This window comes from Adelges cooleyi, unplaced genomic scaffold (assembly GCF_023614345.1).
Source record: "Adelges cooleyi isolate 19-005CV unplaced genomic scaffold, UGA_ACOO_1.1 ACOO_flye_CR_arks_rails_tigmint_CR_PRNA_23, whole genome shotgun sequence".
Lineage (NCBI taxonomy): Eukaryota > Metazoa > Arthropoda > Insecta > Hemiptera > Adelgidae > Adelges > Adelges cooleyi.
The window spans coordinates 17257963-17276448 of record NW_026095893.1 but is presented as its reverse complement, the minus strand read 5'-3'; the positions used below and the strand labels follow the sequence as shown (position 1 = coordinate 17276448).

The window sequence follows — 18486 nt, the reverse complement described above, 5'->3', positions numbered from 1 at the left end:
TGATGCGTAAGTCCACCATTGTCTGTTGTGTGGCCGCCCAGTCTATCGATACCGGGATATTTTAGTCTTAAGTTATGCCCGGATCGACATCTATGCGTACCTAAGTCCACAATTGCTTGAAACGCCCCTACCACACATTTCTGGTGGTTGTACAGTAAATACAATTTGAGCATCATCGTAGATGGAGATACCACATTAAAAAAAACGAGCCAAATACTCTACCTCATAGGTGGTTTGGAAACGAGTATACAATCCCTAATATGAAGTAACCGGTAAGCAAAACATGTAGTAATTTATTTTAAATATTAATAATAATTTAATTATGTACAGCTGTAAGGGTCCGGAATTAACTACAGACGAAATAATTGTACGAAAGTTTCTCTACTCAGTAAAATTCTTACATATTAAATTAAAAATAAAATAATTAAAAAAAACATTTTTTTTATGTGAATGGTTAACTCTAGACCTTTTTCTAGTGCTTGATTTGGTGTAAGTAATGTATTCCTCAAATTTATAAAAAAAAGTAGTGTTGTTATTGGTAATAATTTGTTTTAGATAGTCAATCGATATATTAACTAAGTAATATACTCTGGTTTCATTTGGAATAATAACACTGAAAAGATTAAATATCTTAAAAACACTTGGGATACGGATGTCCGATTTAGATTGTATAATTTAAAGTTTAAAATAGTAAAATCTAATTTTTTTTCTCAAAATCCAACAACTAAATCTATTTAATGATCAAAAAACTATCATTACAACAAAAAAAATGTTGAAAATGAAATGTTCACAATTTATAGACAACGGTGCTTGATTAATAGTTCCAGTGGCGTGTTTAGGGGGGGGGGGTGAAATAAATAATACTTCATAGACTTGTGGGGGGCTTCGCCCCCTACATCCCCAAGCAACTGAACAACATAACATCAATATTTTATTTTTAAAATCCACTAAACTTGTGACTTAATTATAACACAAAATTATTAAGTTATTAACTTTAACACAAAATCCAATTTTCTATATTTTTGGAGACTAAGTTTATCGATAACCTCATCTGGCAAAATTTGCTTGACCGGCGGAATGCCAATAAAGCCAACCCATTCAGTCTGTTCTAATAATAAAAGAATAAACTATTAAGATGACGTTACAACCCCTATTTATTAAGGAGTTAAGTAGAGGCAATTTTTTTGTAAAATCGTAATTTAAAAGCTAAACTGTGATGTTTAATAATTATTAGTTAAGTAATCTTGAATCTTTTTTGATAGTTTATTTATTTTTCGAAATGTCATAGCATCCTTGACAGCGATTTAAAAAGGAAAAATTAAAGTTTTCCATAAAAACCGACGAGAGAACCTAGTTAAAAATCTCCTCTTTTAACGGTACCAACAATTTTATTCTATGACCAATTCGCTTTGACCTACACGCTTTACCGTAAACCCCTTTTGACGATTATTTTTAAAGGGTATAACGTCCTCTTATCGATCTGGAATTGAATGCAAATGGTACATTGGTGGGTCAAAAGTTAGAAAATCAATTTCACCAAAAAAATTTATCAGTTTGAGTTATTCAACTCAACTTTGACTTACTGTAACTACAACTACGTATACAATTCAGATTAAATCGAAATTTGTATGAAACATTTACTTAACATATCTCTATTCTCTATACACAAATCGCCTTAAACCCAAATTTTGTTAATCTAATTAGCCCAGCGCCGCTGGGGAGGGCGTTGTTAACATTATTTTTGGCTCAGTTTTAGGACTTGAGACTTTATGAACTTTATGTATGATAAATGATAATAATTTTTACCTGATAACTTGTAATCAAGCAGTTTATAACCCAAACAGTTTTTGAGGTGATAACGTTAAGTGAAAGAAACAATTTAGTGATAACAAAACATTTTTAATATTGATAAGCACTAACCACTGTAAACACGTGAAGTATCAAGCGTGAGTTTTTTATTTCCGAACGACTGAATTATTATATAAAACTCATTTGTTTATTGTTATAGAATTTCAAATAAATATACCATGGGCGATATAGAAGTCGAGTGAGTGGAACTGATTTTATTTCAAAAGTTTTACATTATCTATGTAAATTATAAGCAACGAAGGACTAACAAATAGGATTTGACAGACCTTATAAAATTTGTTTTATAATCAAACTAGAACAATGTTTTAACCGTATAACAGTATAATATGACACATTGTTATAAGTGTATTAAAAATATATTAACTAACAATTAAATGATTAATCAATAAAAAAAATAAGAAAATAAAACTTTTATTTTGCAATTTTTGTACTAGCAATTCAATTTGAATAAAATGTTAAAATATATTTACTAATTCGGCTTAACTGTTGTTAATATATTGAAATATCATAATTTGTTTAATATTTGAATTATTTAATAATCCGTAAACAAAGCCCTTTTCAAAAGCAAATTTGGGATTTCTTTTTAATAATTAGCCGAAAAACTAAAAAAAAATATACTAGTATCCTTATAAAAATATACAATATATATGTATATATATATATATAATTTTGACTTAAAACACACTAATATAAGTGGTGGATAATTATTCGTTCTATAAGACTAATTTGCATAGGTTATTATTGAGAAACTATCATATTGTTGAAATTTATAAGATAAAACCATTTATTTGATGTTCGTATGTGTTATTTATTTATTTTTAACAGTGAGCATAACAATGATTTGGCTGTTAGTAATAAGACAAATAAATGCAAGTTGAAACGAGCTTGGAAAGATGAGGACGATGAAACAGATGATATGTAAGTGTATTTAGCATTTTAATTAACTACAAAATGTTATTAGTTTTTTTTTTTTTTTTAATTTGAATTCCTTATATTTGTATTTAATAAAGTAATTACTGCAAGTATAAGTATTAACTTGTACTTAAGGTAGTTAAATATTTTGCTTTTGTCGGTGTTTTTATTGAGTATATACAATTTTTTGTTTTCCTTTTAAAGAAAGGAGCACAAGAAAATCTTAAGACAAAAATTTATAAGTATTGTTGGAAAACCGAAATGGGCAAAAATAGATGATAAATCAATAAACGATATTGGCAACGATGAAGACATATTAAGAGTAAGATATTTTGTTTTGGGGCAAAACCACTAAGGTTTTTGAAAATATGATAATTTTTGCCATTTTAATTTTTAGTACAGCGGTAATTTAGCACAGCCTAAAAAAGGTGTCAGTTTAGCTAAAGGTATAATCAGCATAAAGAAAGTACGTGGTTTAGATTTGTCTACATCGTCCTGCGGTAAAGTTGTGAAAGCATTAGAGTTTCATCCGACTGCTAACCTAGCATTGGTCGGCGGTTCCTCCGGTCGAGTTTCTATTGTCCAAGTAATGTTATTGAACAATTAAAAATAATTGTTATTTATATAATCCCGTTATTGAATTTAATAATTATGATTGACTTTTCATCAGGTCGACGGTTATAAAAATGAAAAACTACAGTCAGTAAAATTTGAAAAGTTTTCAGTCGATTGTGCACATTTTACTACCGATGGCCAACAATTTGTGGCCGGATCGAGATCACATCATAATTTTTATTGTTACGATTTAATGGAAGGCAGATCAATGTTTGTTCCAGTTCACCATGCAATCGGACAGAGCAAAATGAGCGTCAGTACATTCACAATTATTATAAAAGTGTTAGGTTTTATTTAGTTTAAAATTATTATAACTTTTACTTAATATATTATTCTAGAAATTTCACATGTCACCTGACGGCAAAATAATAGCTTCGTGTGGGAAATATGGTAATATTCATTTATTCACTGCTAAAAGCAAAGAATGGATAACTACATTGAAAATGAATGGTGAAGTGTCAGCTTTGACGTTCACTTCTGATGGAAAACGCATGTATTCTTTTGGAGGTAAACCACTTAATTTTTTAGTTTTTTAACACTATTTATTAATTTTTTACCCATAAACGTATTATGTTTTAGTTGAATTAATAATGAATTATTGTATTTTTCTATAGATATGGGTGAAATTTATGAATGGGATATGAACAGTCGTCTGTGTGTAAAGAAATTTATGGACGATGGATGTCTTCAAGGCACGAGTTTAGCATTATCTCACAACGATCAATACTTAGCGGCTGGCTCGTCGGCGGGTGTTGTCAACTTATATAAACTACCGTACGATGTCCATCCGAAACCTGAAAAGACTATTCTAAATTTAGTAACAGCCGTTACTCGGTTGTCTTTTAATAAAAACTCAGATATTTTATCAATGGCTTCAGACTATAAAGAAAATGCTATAAAACTGGTAATATTTAAAACTTCAAATTGTTTCTTAACAAGTAACTAAAATGTCAATTTTTTTTCATCAGTTGCACGTGTCGTCAAAAACAGTTTTTTCAAATTTTCCTACTACAAGCTCCGATGTTGGAAAAGTGTATTCAATGGATTTTTCACCGAATAGTGGATACCTTGGTTTAGGAAACGATAAAGGTCAAGCGCTTCTTTTTAAGTAAGTTTAAAATAAATCAAATTTCCTCAAAACTATTTATCTTGCGGTAAACTCACTATTAGGGAATATTTCCAACAATATTGGACACATGGCTACTTAACATTGTCTAAAAAGCAGAACCATTAATCAATTTGTTTAAATTAATAGTAGTTGTCATTTTTTTGAAAATATTTTTGTTTAGTTTATGTAAATTTTAAGCCGGGTCCGCACAGAGGTTTTAAAAAAACAAAGCTCAACTTTTTTCTGTTTGTAAAAAAAAAAAACTGTAAAAAGACATTTGTACAGACTGAATTGACAAAAAACCTCTACAAATCATGAACAAAAATTTAAATGCTATGTTTGTATTGGGTTTTTTTTTCATCTATACATTCTGAAAATATCGTTTTAAAAATGTGCTTTGTATACTTTTATACTAGTTATCCATTCACAGTAGATCTTTTCGGTTTTTGAATTGTTAGTTTTAATTAACAAATAAAATGATGGTGGTATTCATGGTGGGATAAAATTTCCTTAACCGGGGTCGATTTTCCGTGTGTGTGTGCCAAAGCAAAGACATAAAAATGTCAAAAATGTGTATTCTATAAACTTAAGATCAGTACCGGGCAGCAATGTTCAGATGACCTCAACCGCTTGCCTCACCAAGTTTACCTAACCTAACCTAACCTAACAAAAATGTAGTTTACGACCGTTTGACCTTTTAGCGTTTATATAATGCGCTATGATTTTTTTGACAATGTTTAAATGCACTTGTATAAAATGTAAATCTTAAAACTACCAACGTTGATGAATGTGAGGAAATGAAAGCTTTTTAAAAAACGACTTATATTTTCTAAAAAAAATTATTTGTTACAGATTGACACATTTTCACAACTACTGAAGTATAACATGCCATCAATTCATAACAATAATACAAATAATCACAGTTGCATTTAAACAATAATATACTACACATATTATATAAATAAAATGCGTAATAAAAAAAAAGAGGAATTACTCTTAATAATTTAATGTTATTTTTTAAAGTGTGACCGATCATTTAATTAAAATTGTTGGATTATTTCAATTTTACATAATAAAAACCGTATGTAATAATAATTGTTATAAACTAAAAATTACTATAATCATGTTGTTAAAAAAAAATATATATATTTATTGGATGCATGGAACCAAAACAACTTTTGGATAAGTTCACTTAAAACTACTATGCCGAATACCTAAACTGCTGCCCAGAGCACTTTCCCATTGCGAGTTGTCCCAACTGACAGTACCACATTTATTGCAAATATTGAACGTGCGATTTGCGTCTTTAAACATGTCAGCTGATAATGGTTTCACCTAAAATAATTAAAAAAAAAAGAAAATTTTACTCTAGAATGTTGCTTTTAATTGTTTCTTACTTACGTCTATTTCCCAATTATCGCAAGTGTACCCAGTCAAAAGTTGGCTATAAGGGTCACTAGAGGTGTTTTCCGAGGACGAAGCCACATATTTTGAATTAATTGGCGGAGCTGTACCTTCGTCATCAGAGTATTCATCGTCGAATGCGCAATAATCGTCGTAATACTCGTCATCGTCAGACATGGGAGGACCTGCTCTGACGACGGATTTGCAATTTTGTGCACTAATTACGGTATTATAAATTTTATTCATCACCAAACTGCTAACAGTCTCGTAACTGTCGCTATTGCAGCACTGAAATATATTAAATATAAAATATGTATGTTATGGAAAAAACTAGGTCTTATATTATATTATATTACCTGGCAACGACTATTTAAGTCTTCTTTTCTTACGACTATATTGAAATAGCTTAACACTTCTTGTAATTGATCGTCCACGTTAGGATTTTGAACACAGTAACATCGGCCGATTGGTAATTTTTCAGCGGCCTGTAAAATAATATAATATTATAAAGTATAAATCTTGGAGATCTCTTTTAAAAAAGTTTTACTCTTTGGAACACTTGGCCGAACGCTATGAAATGTAGATTTTCTTGTCTTATTTGATCTATAATATACTGGAAATCGTTAAGTTTTGATCGATCCACTATGGTTGTGTCTATGCCACACTTTCGCAACCGTTCGGCTAATTTATCTAATGTACTGGGAACCAGCAACTTAAAATCTTTTACACTCGAAACGTTTTTGTAGAACGAGTTGGGTTTTGAAACTGTCGCTGGCAATTTCTGTTTGTGTATGAAAATAATTAAATTATGTTGAAACTTGACTTAAAAAAAAAAATAGTCCTTTTCGACGTACATTTTTGTGTTTTTTATTTTTCAATTTGGGTTTAGCCGTTTCAGATTGATCTTTGAGTATAACCTTTTGACAGACTTCTTCAAAAGGAATGCCATTGGTATCGCAGCACGTTTTGAACACATTGTAAATTTCTAATAAGCAGTACGCATCTAAGGCTGAAATAAAATGTTAACAAAATTTGTTTATAGAAAAATAATTTTCTAACGTGTTATATTGGCGTTATATTGATTTAAAACGTCAAAAAATTACGAAAGTTTAAAAAAAATCCTAAAATTGCGTTAACAATTAACATAGGTTTTGCATAAATTAGATTACATTAAATTGCTTACCCGCATAGGTTATTTGATTAGGCCGTAATGGTATTTTTTCCCAATTGGAAAACTGTTCAGTCTTATTTAGCGGCCTACCAAAACACAATTTTACTAGATCTGAGAGACTGTTGTACGCCATTAGATCACTAGGGTCTAAAAATAAAAAACAAATAATCTATTATCTAGAATTAATATTACTTTTAAAATTAATGTTATTCAATTATTTTTAAAAATATGTCAATAACAAAATGTATATATAGAATAAAAAAACGACTTAAAAATTGTTTTTTCTTGAGAATGAACATATAACAATTGTTTAATCAGTCAAAAATCGCTCTTATTTAGAATCTAAAGTTTCGATGAAAAACTCAATGCGATAAAATTGCGAATAATTTTATCGTGTTAGTTTATGACGCGTGCAGTAAAAAAAAAAAAAGATTCTTTCCAAACTCTAGTGAAATAGTTATCGTTTCCTTTTTTTAATTAAGGGGGACTGAAAGGGATATTTATTAAGGGGCAAAGGATAGGCAATATTTGACAAAAATTTATCTAGTAACAATTTTAAGTATGCCGACTAATTTTAGTATAAAAAAATATCAAGTTTTTCTAGTTATAAGACATTTAAAGTTATTTTTCTCCAAGTTATGGCGAAAGTTTGATAAAAAATAACTCATAGAAGTCATTTTCCAGCGTATCTATTGGACGGAATTTAAATTTTATTAAGCTTCTGTTAGAAAATTCTGTCAGAAAATTAGTTACATTTATTAGAAAATACCATAAAAGTAAAAATATTAACGCTTATAATAACATTTTTAAATAGAAATAAAAAATCGGCCTTAAAGCCTTCATAGAAAAGATGATATAATTTATAATAAAAAAAGAAGTTTGAAATCGGTTCAGTAGACACTGAAGAGAGTGATTTCTTGTTAGCTCCCTTAAAATGTAAAGTGAGTTGTTATTGTGTTTATTATCATTAGAACAAAAAATTATATTTTAAATACTTTGGAACGGAAGCATGATATTCCACTGGGTTTCAAGTTCTTTCCACAGCAATTTCAAATCGAGAAATCCTAGTCCGTGTAACCGAACACTATCTATGGGTAACGTAGATTTAATTATTGCAGCGTCCCCTTTCCACTCAAACCCTAGAAAACATTATGGTATAATAAAATGTTATATTATCAAAACACTTGTTTAATATATAGCATATTACTCACCTAGTTTTAAAACGTTCATATTGCTAAATATATTCATTGAAAATTCCTGCCAGTGTAGTTTGTAACTTTCGGCGGGTTGCAATTGAGGTATGTGAAAAATGTAAATTGCATTATTGATGGCCAACTGAATAGAAGCTAAATCGCTTTTTTCACTCGTTAATTCTGGTTTCCATTCACAGTCGAGACCGATTACGTCGAAAAGTCCATCAAACGAAGCAACATTAATTTTTTCTAAAAACGCATTAAATTTTGGTTTTGAATCGACAATGTAAATGTCATTTTCCGATAATGTTAATTCGTGGTATTCTGTTTTGAACTCGTAAGTCGGTACTGTTGGCAATACATCAGCGCCGGCATTTCTGTCAAAGCAATTAATTAAATTAAATCTATACACACGTTTAAGTATAAAACACAACTTACGCATTATTTCTGTACAATATTTCCTGCTGTAACGAGTAAGGTAAATCTAACGGGTCGATAGAAAACAATTGCGCAAAATGAATTCCTTCATCTAAATCGCCATAGTTGTTTAGTATCTTTATCATTTCCAACATAAATTCTTTATTATCGCCAATAGATTCCAAAACCATTTCTCTCCAGCCGTCAACACCTTCATAAGTAGAAAACATCAAGGTATTAAGTTTACGATTATAATTAATGAATGGTAGTTTTTTTTTTACCAGTGGCACCGCTTTGATACCGATGAAACATATATTTTAGAGCTCCGATTTTTTTTTGTTTAGTAAGATTTGGTGCTAACTCGCTTGAAATATTATACTTTTTCGTGATTCTTGTTAGAGTATTTTTAATTTGTTTTTTATTGGTAAAATTGATATTGGAAAGCGATACATTTAAGCGACTATAAATAATAATTACAAAATTATTCGTGAGTACCGAGTGTTTGCAATAAATGTTTACTTACATGGCCAACTGAATCAAGCAGTCGTCGTTTTGCACCAACAAATCATCTAGATATTTTACCAATGCTTCTTGTTGGAACTTACTGGTCGCTAAAAATTCTTCAGTTACCGGAACCATATTTAGAAAAAACAGAGGTAGAATAAATTCTTCGACACTAAACCTGTTTTGAATGCCCAAACATATGGTCGCATAACATGCCTTCATTTAAAAATATACAAATTAGCGACAAATTTAATTCAGAAAAAAGTTAGTTAGTTGACTATTTAACCTCTTTAAATTTTTGTTGCCTTATCGTTTCTCCGATTAATTCAGTCATGAGATCTAAGCTCATATTGCACTTAAAAATTTTGATCATGACATTCATAGTGTTCAAACACATTTGTTTGTCTAATACTAATTTGTACGCTTGCGATTTTAAATTGTCGGTTAAAATATGTGTGTAATTATTTTCTTTGTGTTTAATCCAATTATAATATTCTTCAAATACTATGAATTACATAACATTATTATTTAAATACACTAGTCAATCAATATATTTTTTTATATACAGTGAAACTTGTCCGAGACGGGATCAAAAAAGAATTCCGTAGTTTGCAGTCTTGCTAAGTAAAACATACAGAATCATACACAAATTGCGTACTATAGGGTTTTCTAGTTTTTTCAGGAGTGCGTCTTAGACAGATTTCACTGTAATGTTGTTTTATTGGTTTATACTTGTATGGCTGATTGTTGTCGCTTTGCCTTTGATTCGGTCGCCCAATATAATGTTTACTAATTTTAGTAATGAAACATATGGATTTTGACTGGATTCAAAATAATTTTGTAATGTATCGGATAAAATTCTACTTTTCTTCCCTAGATCACATAACGAGACATGGGCAATTAACAAACTAGTCAATCAAAAAAATGTATGCTTAATCAGTATAGGAACATACATGTCGACCATATATTTTGTATGTGTCTGGCGACTTTATCTACGTCCGGCTCAGTTATGAATTCAGAAGATTGATTCCTATCGGCAGGGCTCGCATAGCTTCTTGTATTTGCCAGAGATTCGTTAGTAGATTTTTCTTGCATATTTATTGTAGTAGACTGGGCAGCACCTGCACAAATAAAAATTAAATGCACAAATCAATGCTAGTTTTATTAGCCAGTACAATATTTCAAGAAAAAAAACTTTTTGGTGTTCTTTTAAGTTTTGTTTGGGTTTCAATTTCTTTTTTAAATATTTTGGTTAGTTAGGTTTGACATAAAAAATCAAGGTTTGTTGCACCACTTATTATAATTATATATAGTTTTCTAACAACTAAATATTACAGCCAAGCAATTATAAATAATATTTACAAAATACATTTATTTTAAATCAGCAAAAGATAGTACAAATGTAAGACTGAAGCAATGTTCCACTCATATTGAGTGTCACACAAAAATCATAAAATTAGGAACACAGAGTACCTTACTGTGAAGGAAATGACCAAGAAGACCAATGAAATTAACAAAAATACAGTTAAATCGAGACCCCAAAACTAAAGCCTTCAAATGAATGGCAAAACACGCCGTATAAGCATATTAATTGAAGGGAAGCAGACCGCCCTAATTGTGATGCGTTTGTTAAAGTGTACAACATTTTAAAATGTCTTATGGTCATTTGCACCAATTTGGCTTAACATTTGAATATAATTTATAGTTAAACATGTAATTGTAGTATCATTTAACTATATTTTGATTTTTAAGCTTAATTGGTGGTAACTGTTAGTGATTTAGAGAAAATTTTATTTAACTATTTATTATACAGTAAACGAGGGCCCATACATTTTTTTTTAAGGTATGACAATAGTTATAAATCATAATACGATATCTTACCAGTAGAATGATAATTTAAGCTTGGTGATCCATTTATGAACGGTGGCGGTATGAATCTGGTGACGTTGGGATACGATGGACCGACTTGTGCTACATTTTGCGGTGGATAGTGATTTTCGCCATACCGCGGGTTTTGGTTAGACGTGTCAATCGGTCTGTACTGTCCATTCCAACGACCAGCCATTATTTAACGAATGCAACACGGAAAAAATTTGTTGACTTTTTTAAATTTTGAATGTAAATAATAATAATACACTTTTAGATTGTATTTTGACAAGTTTCTCTATCAGACTTATCATTCAATCAACATCACTATCACTTTTTGTTTGTTTGTCAGCAACAGCAGCTGATGGCTGACCATAGCTGATCAAACGGTTATAATCGCGCCACAGATTTATTAAAATGTGACCAGGGTGAAAAAAAATTATAGGTAATGACAGATCCTTGTAGTAACCGTAAAATGGCTGCCTGCGATCTCGGGTGACTGTGTACTTCTAACGGGAGAACACAGGCGGCCATTTTTGAAAACTGTTAGCATCAGTTCCCAACATACCTGTTAATTTACTTCCATGTGATATAGAATGAAGGCTGCATCGCAGTGACACAAGCCTGGCCTGGATAAAATGTATGTTTTTCCATTCACTTTTTTTTCTAAGGTATTGGAAATTTGGAAGCCGATAGTCATTTCAATATTCTTTCGCGGCACACGAATTTGTAGATTTCGTTGGAAAAATGAGTTCGATTGATTTTTTAAATTTAAGGGATAAAAATAAATAACACTATTTAGAAATGTCAAGGAAAAAATTAATGAGATTGGTTTATAGTACTGTGAATAGTCATCTATATCTTTGATTAACTGTTGATCAGTTGTTTATTCAGTTGTTTGCGACACAATATATGTTTATTATTTACAAACATTAGTTTTTCCTTTTGTTAATATTTTGAATATTTAAATAATACAAATAAATAGAAATCATCTTTAAGTTACCTAAAATTCAAAAAGTACAGGAAAAATAATTTGTTCAGATTGAAATAAATTTTAGAGAAAAAAAATCACGTTCAAGTATTGTAATTTATTAAATTAAGCTAGAATATGCACAGGCAACTTAAATTTTATATAAATTATTAATATCGATTACAATCACACTTAAATATTTAGCTTAACTAAACAATTGATTTAAGTTTAACAAGGAAATACAATTACTGTAAACAAAAACCGGTATTGTATTAAACATAAGAACAATCAAAGGTGCACTAATTACATAATAATAATTTATAGGAATTATTAAAATGCAAGGTCTGTTGAAAAATGCAAATGGACAACGAGACCACCAAAAATATGCTAAAAATGATAATTAAACACTTCACTCTTTATTCCAAATGGTAGAATTAAATTAATTTATACTATAAGGAATATGACTATATTACATTATACCATAATAGGTAACCAATATACGAACACTAAAAATTATTATTCTTTAACATATCTAGTCTACCTTTTTAGCTAAGCATTGACCGCTACACTATGTTTAAATTTATATGCTCTTAGTACAGTACGGGATAAAACCACTTAAATTTGCAATTTAAAATACATAGGTGCAGTCTTTAAAGTAAAATTTTTAACTTAAAAAAAATTAACAAAGAGGTAAACATATCTAGAAGTCACGGCATAATATATAATATATACCAATGTGAGAAATCATTATTTAATGATCGTCAATAAAAAAAGGGAAATACATTTTTTTTTTAGTCCTTTAAAAAAACAATAATTATAAAATAACTATTTTTTTTTTATTGGCCTTCACAAAATATTAAACTTATTAGTAGCTTTAATCACTTTAATTAATTGCTTAAAAAAGAAATTATAGCATACAATTAAAAAAAGTGAAATGTTTTGAACTTTTATCATTCTAATGACTTAGTTTTTACTTTTTAATAAGTAATACTTTACAAAAAAAAAACGTTACACACATTTAGCTAAATTGGAACGAAAAAGTAAATAAATTTACAATAAATAAGTGTTTGATGTAAATAATTTGCAAAATCATCAAATACATCACTTATATGAATTTTAAAACCATTATCATAAATTTAAACTCAAAATGTGTTAAAAAAAAATATTTGTTTGATCAATAAATTATTTTAACATAATAGTAAATTAAAAAAACATTTCGCTAAAACTGGATAGGCAATAATAAAAATCATTTTTAACCAAAGAAACCACAATCTATCCACCAGAATTGGTGGTTTCTTCTTCTTCCTCTTCGTCGTCAAATCCAAAACAGTTGTCTACACCATCGCCACATTCCTCTTTGACATCAGAAAGAGACGCAGTTTTCAGAATAGTCAAATCTTTTTGATCTACCGCTAGAAATTGAAAAACAAGTTTTTTTTTTTTATTTATAACATTTAACTAATATCTTTTAAAATTAAACACTTACGTGATTCGTCGGATTGCTGAATGGATATGTTAGTCGATGTGTATCCGTCCATTTGACCTTGACCGTCCAATTGAATCACTTCTAATACTACATATTGTTGTCCGTCTTCACCTTCGACTGCTACAACTCCAGTTTCGCTCGTCGGAATACTCGTATCCTCCTCGGACTCGTCTTCGTTTGTCGAATCTGTGTACTGGATTAAACAATTTGTTTACAATAAATTAACCGCAATTAAATGTATTATGTTGTTATGTGTATGTACTTCTATTCTTTGCTTCATTGCGCTGTTTCGATTCTGAGGATTGGCCTCTTGCATATGTACTTCCATGTGTCTCAGAAGATTTCCTTTGTGTCTGAACGATCGTTGGCAAGTATTGCACTGATGGGTTTTTTCGTGCGGCGGAGGTGGGATGTACGCAGGGTTATGGTACAAGTTGTGATGACGACGCAACAATTGTTTTTGTCTAAAAGACTGTGAAAATAAAATCATTATTACAACTGTAAGTGATAAAATCACTTTCAAAAATACGCTCAGAAACAAAAAAAAAACTGTAGTTCAATATCGAAGCTAAAATAAATATTTTAAATAAATACCTGATCACAGAGTTTACAGTGGAATGGTTTTTCGTCTGTATGTATTAACATGTGAGTTTCGAGATGACGCTGAGACATAGAAGCATAAGGACACAACTCGCATTTATAACATTTTTCACCTTCGTGGGATTTACAATGCACCTAGTAAATAATTGGCGACATAAATTAAGCATAGAATACAAATATGTTTACAATGTATGTTATTTAAATTTGTATTACCTTATACTTATAACGATCAGGAAAAGTTTCGCCACATCGTTTGCACTTGATAGGTTTATCTGAGGTATGTAGCTTCTGAACGTGTATACGCAAATCGGTTTTTCGACCACATGTGGCCGGGCAGTGGTCACATTTAAACACTGGTTTTTCTCCTACGAGAAATAAAAATAATAGCTTGTTTAATAATAATATTGTATAGAACAACATTTTTAATAAATAATTACCGCTATGAATAAGTCTATGAGTTTTCAAACTATTGGATTGGGTGAATCGAGAAAAACAAATATCACATTCATAGGGCTTTTCTCCAGTGTGGATACGTAAATGGCGTTTTAATTTGAATGTATCTGGACTTGCGTACGTACAATGCGGGCACTTAACAAAAAAATGTGTGATGATAACAATGTAATAACATAAAAATGTTCAACTAATTACCTGGTATGGCCGTTCACCGGTGTGACATCTCATATGGTTTCTCATTTTACTGAGCTCGACACTGGCATAATCACATATAGTACATTTATGAGGTTTTTCATGTGTGTGTTTGTAACGGACGTGCCTTACGAGTTCACCTTCATAAGTAAACAATCTCATAATATAAACTTAAGGCTTGTATTAATATTTTATAAAATAATTGTAATACCTGATGTAGTGAAAGCACTGGGACAACTACGGCATTGATATGGTTTGGTCCCTGTATGAGTGTTTACGTGATTTTGCAAAGACGTCAGGGTTTTAAAGCCACGTTCACAAACTGTACACTTGTGAGGACGTTCTTTGGAATGTGACTTCATATGACGAGACAGTAAATATCTGAAGATAAAGCATATAAATAATACGGATAATGTTAAGAATCTTGAAAAAGTATAATTTTATATTTATTATTTACTAAAAAATTGAATAGTAATTTTAACCAATGTTTCGAACAATCAATGTCAAAAGACAAACATGTTCTCAGTTGCGTTTAATTTGATAAAACAAGCACATCAAGTATAAATTCATACAAAATGCTCTCTGTTCAATTAACATGTTTACATTGAATGCATTCTTTCTAAACAATGATTTTATTGCTTCAAAGACAAAAATGAATAGCAACTTATTAGATTGGCGTTAATGACAAAATTTCTTGCCTGATTGTTTTAACTCAAGTATTGATACGATTATTTTGGGTTTTACCCATGACATTTATCTCTTTCCGCCTTAGAAGGGTCATTATCTATAATAATATTAATAGTTATATTTTTACCTTTTACCGGTAGTGTAGTTACAATAATTGCACATATGAGCTTGAGTCACTGTTTGCGACTTCTTCGGGGGTATTTTCACTATTTTTGATTTGTCGTCTTCTTCAGGAGAATCCTTGACACAAAATTTGATATCACGTTAAATGATGTTATTGACATTTTTAATTACTTTTAATTATTATTATTATAATAACATACTATAATGGTTTTCTTTTGCAAAGCCGGATCTTCGCCATCATTGAAGTCGTAAACATTACTCATATTGGGATCGTCAGGATCATCCGGATCTTCTTGAGACAGTTCCATGCTCATATTTGACATTTCAGCTTTGTCATTTTGTTGTTTTACGACATATAAAACGTAATTGTTGGCTTCAGAATCTGCTTGGACGAGAGTAACCGTTTGATACCCACTGCCATCAGCCAACGATACAATCTTAAGGGGGAGGGGGAAACATTAAAAAATACAGACATTAACGTAAACCTAAAATTATATTACTTGTGTGAGATCCTTTTTATTTTTATCTTGTTGGCCAGGAATAACTAGTTCCAGGTTAGCATCGTTTGTTTCAGACATCAATTGGGCATCTTGGTCGGTAAGACCTAATTATAATAATAAAAATGTTGTTATTATAGTATTAATTTTATTCTACTAATACTATTTTATATAAAAAATAATTTTACCTCCAACCATAACCATTTGACCATCTCCAGTCGTTGTTTGATAGTAGTATTGAACATTTTGATCAATGAAATAGGCATGTTCCACCGATTCCCCGTCTAAAAGATTTAATAAGCATAATTAAATTTGTTTGTTAATTACAAATTGCGCTAAATAAATCAGAAATTATTATACATACCAGCTGTGACGTGTGTTCCATCATTACCCTCTATTTCTTTGTTGAACGAATCTAAATAATTTTGAATATCGGTAATATTTTCCGTTCCTGATGCAGAAGCCTCGAGTTTGATGTGATCGGTTCCAATAGTCATAGTGTTTTCGGTTCCATCACTTAACACTAGTAATTAACAAATAAATTTTTAGATATTTTACAATTATAACACAAACAATAATAATTATAAGTTAGGCATTTATTTAAAACAACCATTTGAATCTTTCTTCATATTGAAATTATTCGTATAATTTTTTAATTTAGGTTTAAAATGGTGTTTAGATAATATTATAATATTATTGTAATAAATAAATTACAATGGCTAATAATAAATAAAAAATGATATCAAAGTTTCTCAGAATGCATACAAAACTTTGATTTGTATTTGAAAAACTTGTAGAAAAAAAATTCTAGCCTTGAAAAAAACTTAACAAAGCATTTCTAAAGAAATGTTTCTTATTAAAAAATAACTTGTATTTTACTTTTAAACAAGTACTTTTTGTTAATAAATAAAAAATTATTTAAATTTGTATTTTATTACCTATGGTTGTTCCTTCAGGAATAGCACTATTTTCAGACATGTTGGTAATTTCAATCACCTATAAATCAAATAGTTTCGAGTTATTTACTGTGCAATCATATACAATGCAGTTGCACATACACAATTTGGATTTTAATAATCAAAATTGAAAACATATTATTATATTTAAATGTGTAAAAAATGATTCAAATAATCATCATCATAATCAATAGGGCTGTGTTTGGGAATGGCTCATAAAATTGTAATGAGAGGTGTGCGATGACAAAATAATATTAATTCTATAATTTATAAATAATAATTAATAACAAATATAATATGGTGTTATAAATTTGAATTACAAAAATAACATTGTATACACATGCAAATTTTTTGATCTTTCAGTTTCAAATATTTTTTAATGTTGTTTTCTTTTAGAATTAAATGAAATCAATAATGATATTAACAGTTTAGCCAATTTTATTTGGGTCGCGATTTGGAAAAATATTATGATAGTATTATTATTGTGTACACTATTATTATAATAAACAAAATAATACGTCGTATATTCGTACCTAATAATTAATATTATGTATTGTATTGTAATAACTGTCTGTTTCTAAAAGAAAAAAATCATTCATCCGAGGCGATTACATCATATCATAACAGTATAAAATGTATTGATTTAATCAGAACGGGCCAACTATTCCAAGTGGCCCTGCGGCTGTGGGCGGCTAGTGTATAGGTATATACTTGTCAATAACTTTGGAACGCACACCAACACATTGGCCGCGACGGGCCAGCCAATGTGAATTAATCGAGGTGAAAAAACCCCCATGGCCGCGGCCGATCAATTCGAACGTCTTCGGATGAAAACAGCAGCAGCCATGGACAACACCGAACGGACACGGATATATATTTATAATAATAGTATTAATAATAAAACGTTGTGGCGGTAGATAAGAGGAATCGTCATCGAAAATATGTCCCAGCAGAACGCTGCCTATCGGGAATTAAGACACTATGTTTTACTTACATGTTTTGTACACAGGGGGCATTAACAGCGAAATGAAAGCGCCGCCACACGGCAACCGTACATCTCATTTGCGCGGCGATTGGCCACCGCCACCGCGCTTAACGCCACTTACCGCTTACGGCCTACCACGCTATCATTGCCACGGCGCGCACACGACGATGACAAATTATTATTATTATATTAATTATATTAATATTTCACACGATGTCCGACGGCAAAAACATAATAACAAAATCAACACTTACCGAGAGTGGGCGCTGGAATAGCGACGACAGCCGACTACGACGTTTCAACAATGGCAACCGGCCGTGTGCGCATCGATTCCAGGGACGGCACGCTGACGCCCGACGGTTCGGCTGCGGCGGCGGCGGCACGGTACGGGTGAAAAAAAACGGCCGCCATTTTTTGTCAGCCTCATGTGTTATTGTAATAGGTATTGTGTTATCGACGCATACCCGACTGGGCTACC

The 18486-nt window shown here is 30.5% G+C and overlaps 3 protein-coding genes across 5 annotated transcripts; 1 reads left to right on the top strand and 2 right to left on the bottom strand.

Annotated features, from left to right (window-relative positions):
- The first annotated feature begins 1919 nt into the window (after positions 1–1919).
- Positions 1920–5587, top strand: LOC126835798 (U3 small nucleolar RNA-associated protein 18 homolog). Its single transcript, XM_050568619.1, has 9 exons — positions 1920–2047; positions 2695–2787; positions 2986–3103; positions 3179–3367; positions 3452–3649; positions 3735–3903; positions 4011–4300; positions 4365–4504; positions 5357–5587. Exons 1-9 carry the CDS (start codon positions 2028–2030, stop codon positions 5379–5381), a joined length of 1242 nt encoding a protein of 413 aa, XP_050424576.1. The 5' UTR covers positions 1920–2027; the 3' UTR covers positions 5382–5587.
- LOC126835797 (exonuclease mut-7 homolog) lies at positions 5416–11355 on the bottom strand. Its single transcript, XM_050568618.1, has 15 exons — positions 11075–11355; positions 10147–10314; positions 9926–10066; positions 9480–9697; positions 9213–9409; positions 8971–9149; positions 8711–8900; positions 8291–8649; positions 8075–8218; positions 7092–7226; positions 6763–6917; positions 6456–6689; positions 6265–6393; positions 5906–6196; positions 5416–5839 (listed from the first exon to the last, which is right to left on the bottom strand). The coding sequence occupies exons 1-15, from the start codon at positions 11256–11258 to the stop codon at positions 5693–5695; spliced, it is 2871 nt and encodes a 956-aa protein (XP_050424575.1). The 5' UTR covers positions 11259–11355; the 3' UTR covers positions 5416–5692.
- A 1672-nt stretch (positions 11356–13027) lies between these two features.
- LOC126835770 (transcriptional repressor CTCFL-like) lies at positions 13028–18398 on the bottom strand. Of its 3 annotated transcripts, none has more exons than XM_050568570.1 (15): positions 18263–18398; positions 17006–17063; positions 16432–16590; positions 16256–16351; positions 16071–16174; positions 15771–16007; positions 15575–15687; positions 14972–15141; positions 14764–14900; positions 14553–14703; positions 14329–14480; positions 14110–14250; positions 13778–13987; positions 13516–13708; positions 13028–13441 (listed from the first exon to the last, which is right to left on the bottom strand). In XM_050568570.1, the coding sequence occupies exons 2-15, from the start codon at positions 17043–17045 to the stop codon at positions 13302–13304; spliced, it is 2043 nt and encodes a 680-aa protein (XP_050424527.1). In that variant the 5' UTR covers positions 17046–17063; positions 18263–18398; the 3' UTR covers positions 13028–13301. The 3 variants fall into 3 exon arrangements, with proteins under 3 accessions (XP_050424527.1, XP_050424528.1, XP_050424529.1); XM_050568571.1 differs by lacking the exon at positions 18263–18398 and adding an exon at positions 18018–18225; XM_050568572.1 differs by lacking the exon at positions 18263–18398 and adding an exon at positions 17557–17929.
- Positions 18399–18486: the final 88 nt, after the last annotated feature.

Bases quoted from the DNA above. Each gene is read 5' to 3' on its own strand.
- LOC126835798 (XM_050568619.1), top strand. From the start codon at position 2,028: ATGGGCGATATAGAAGTCGA. The intron at 3,368-3,451 runs GTAATGTTATTG...ACTTTTCATCAG, and splicing joins GTCGAGTTTCTATTGTCCAA to GTCGACGGTTATAAAAATGA. The intron at 3,650-3,734 runs GTCAGTACATTC...ATATTATTCTAG, and splicing joins TCGGACAGAGCAAAATGAGC to AAATTTCACATGTCACCTGA.
- LOC126835770 (XM_050568570.1), bottom strand. From the start codon at position 17,045: ATGTCTGAAAATAGTGCTATTCCTGAAGGAACAACCATAG. The intron at 16,352-16,431 runs GTATGTATAATA...TAAATCTTTTAG, and splicing joins TGGAACACACGTCACAGCTG to ACGGGGAATCGGTGGAACAT. The intron at 13,442-13,515 runs GTAAGTGTTTAA...TTCAATTTCTAG, and splicing joins TCAGCAATCCGACGAATCAC to CGGTAGATCAAAAAGATTTG.
- LOC126835797 (XM_050568618.1), bottom strand. From the start codon at position 11,258: ATGGCTGGTCGTTGGAATGGACAGTACAGACCGATTGACACGTCTAAC. The intron at 8,650-8,710 runs GTAAGTTGTGTT...TTGCTTTGACAG, and splicing joins ATATTGTACAGAAATAATGC to AAATGCCGGCGCTGATGTAT. The intron at 6,394-6,455 runs GTAAAACTTTTT...ATTATTTTACAG, and splicing joins TCGGCCAAGTGTTCCAAAGA to GCCGCTGAAAAATTACCAAT.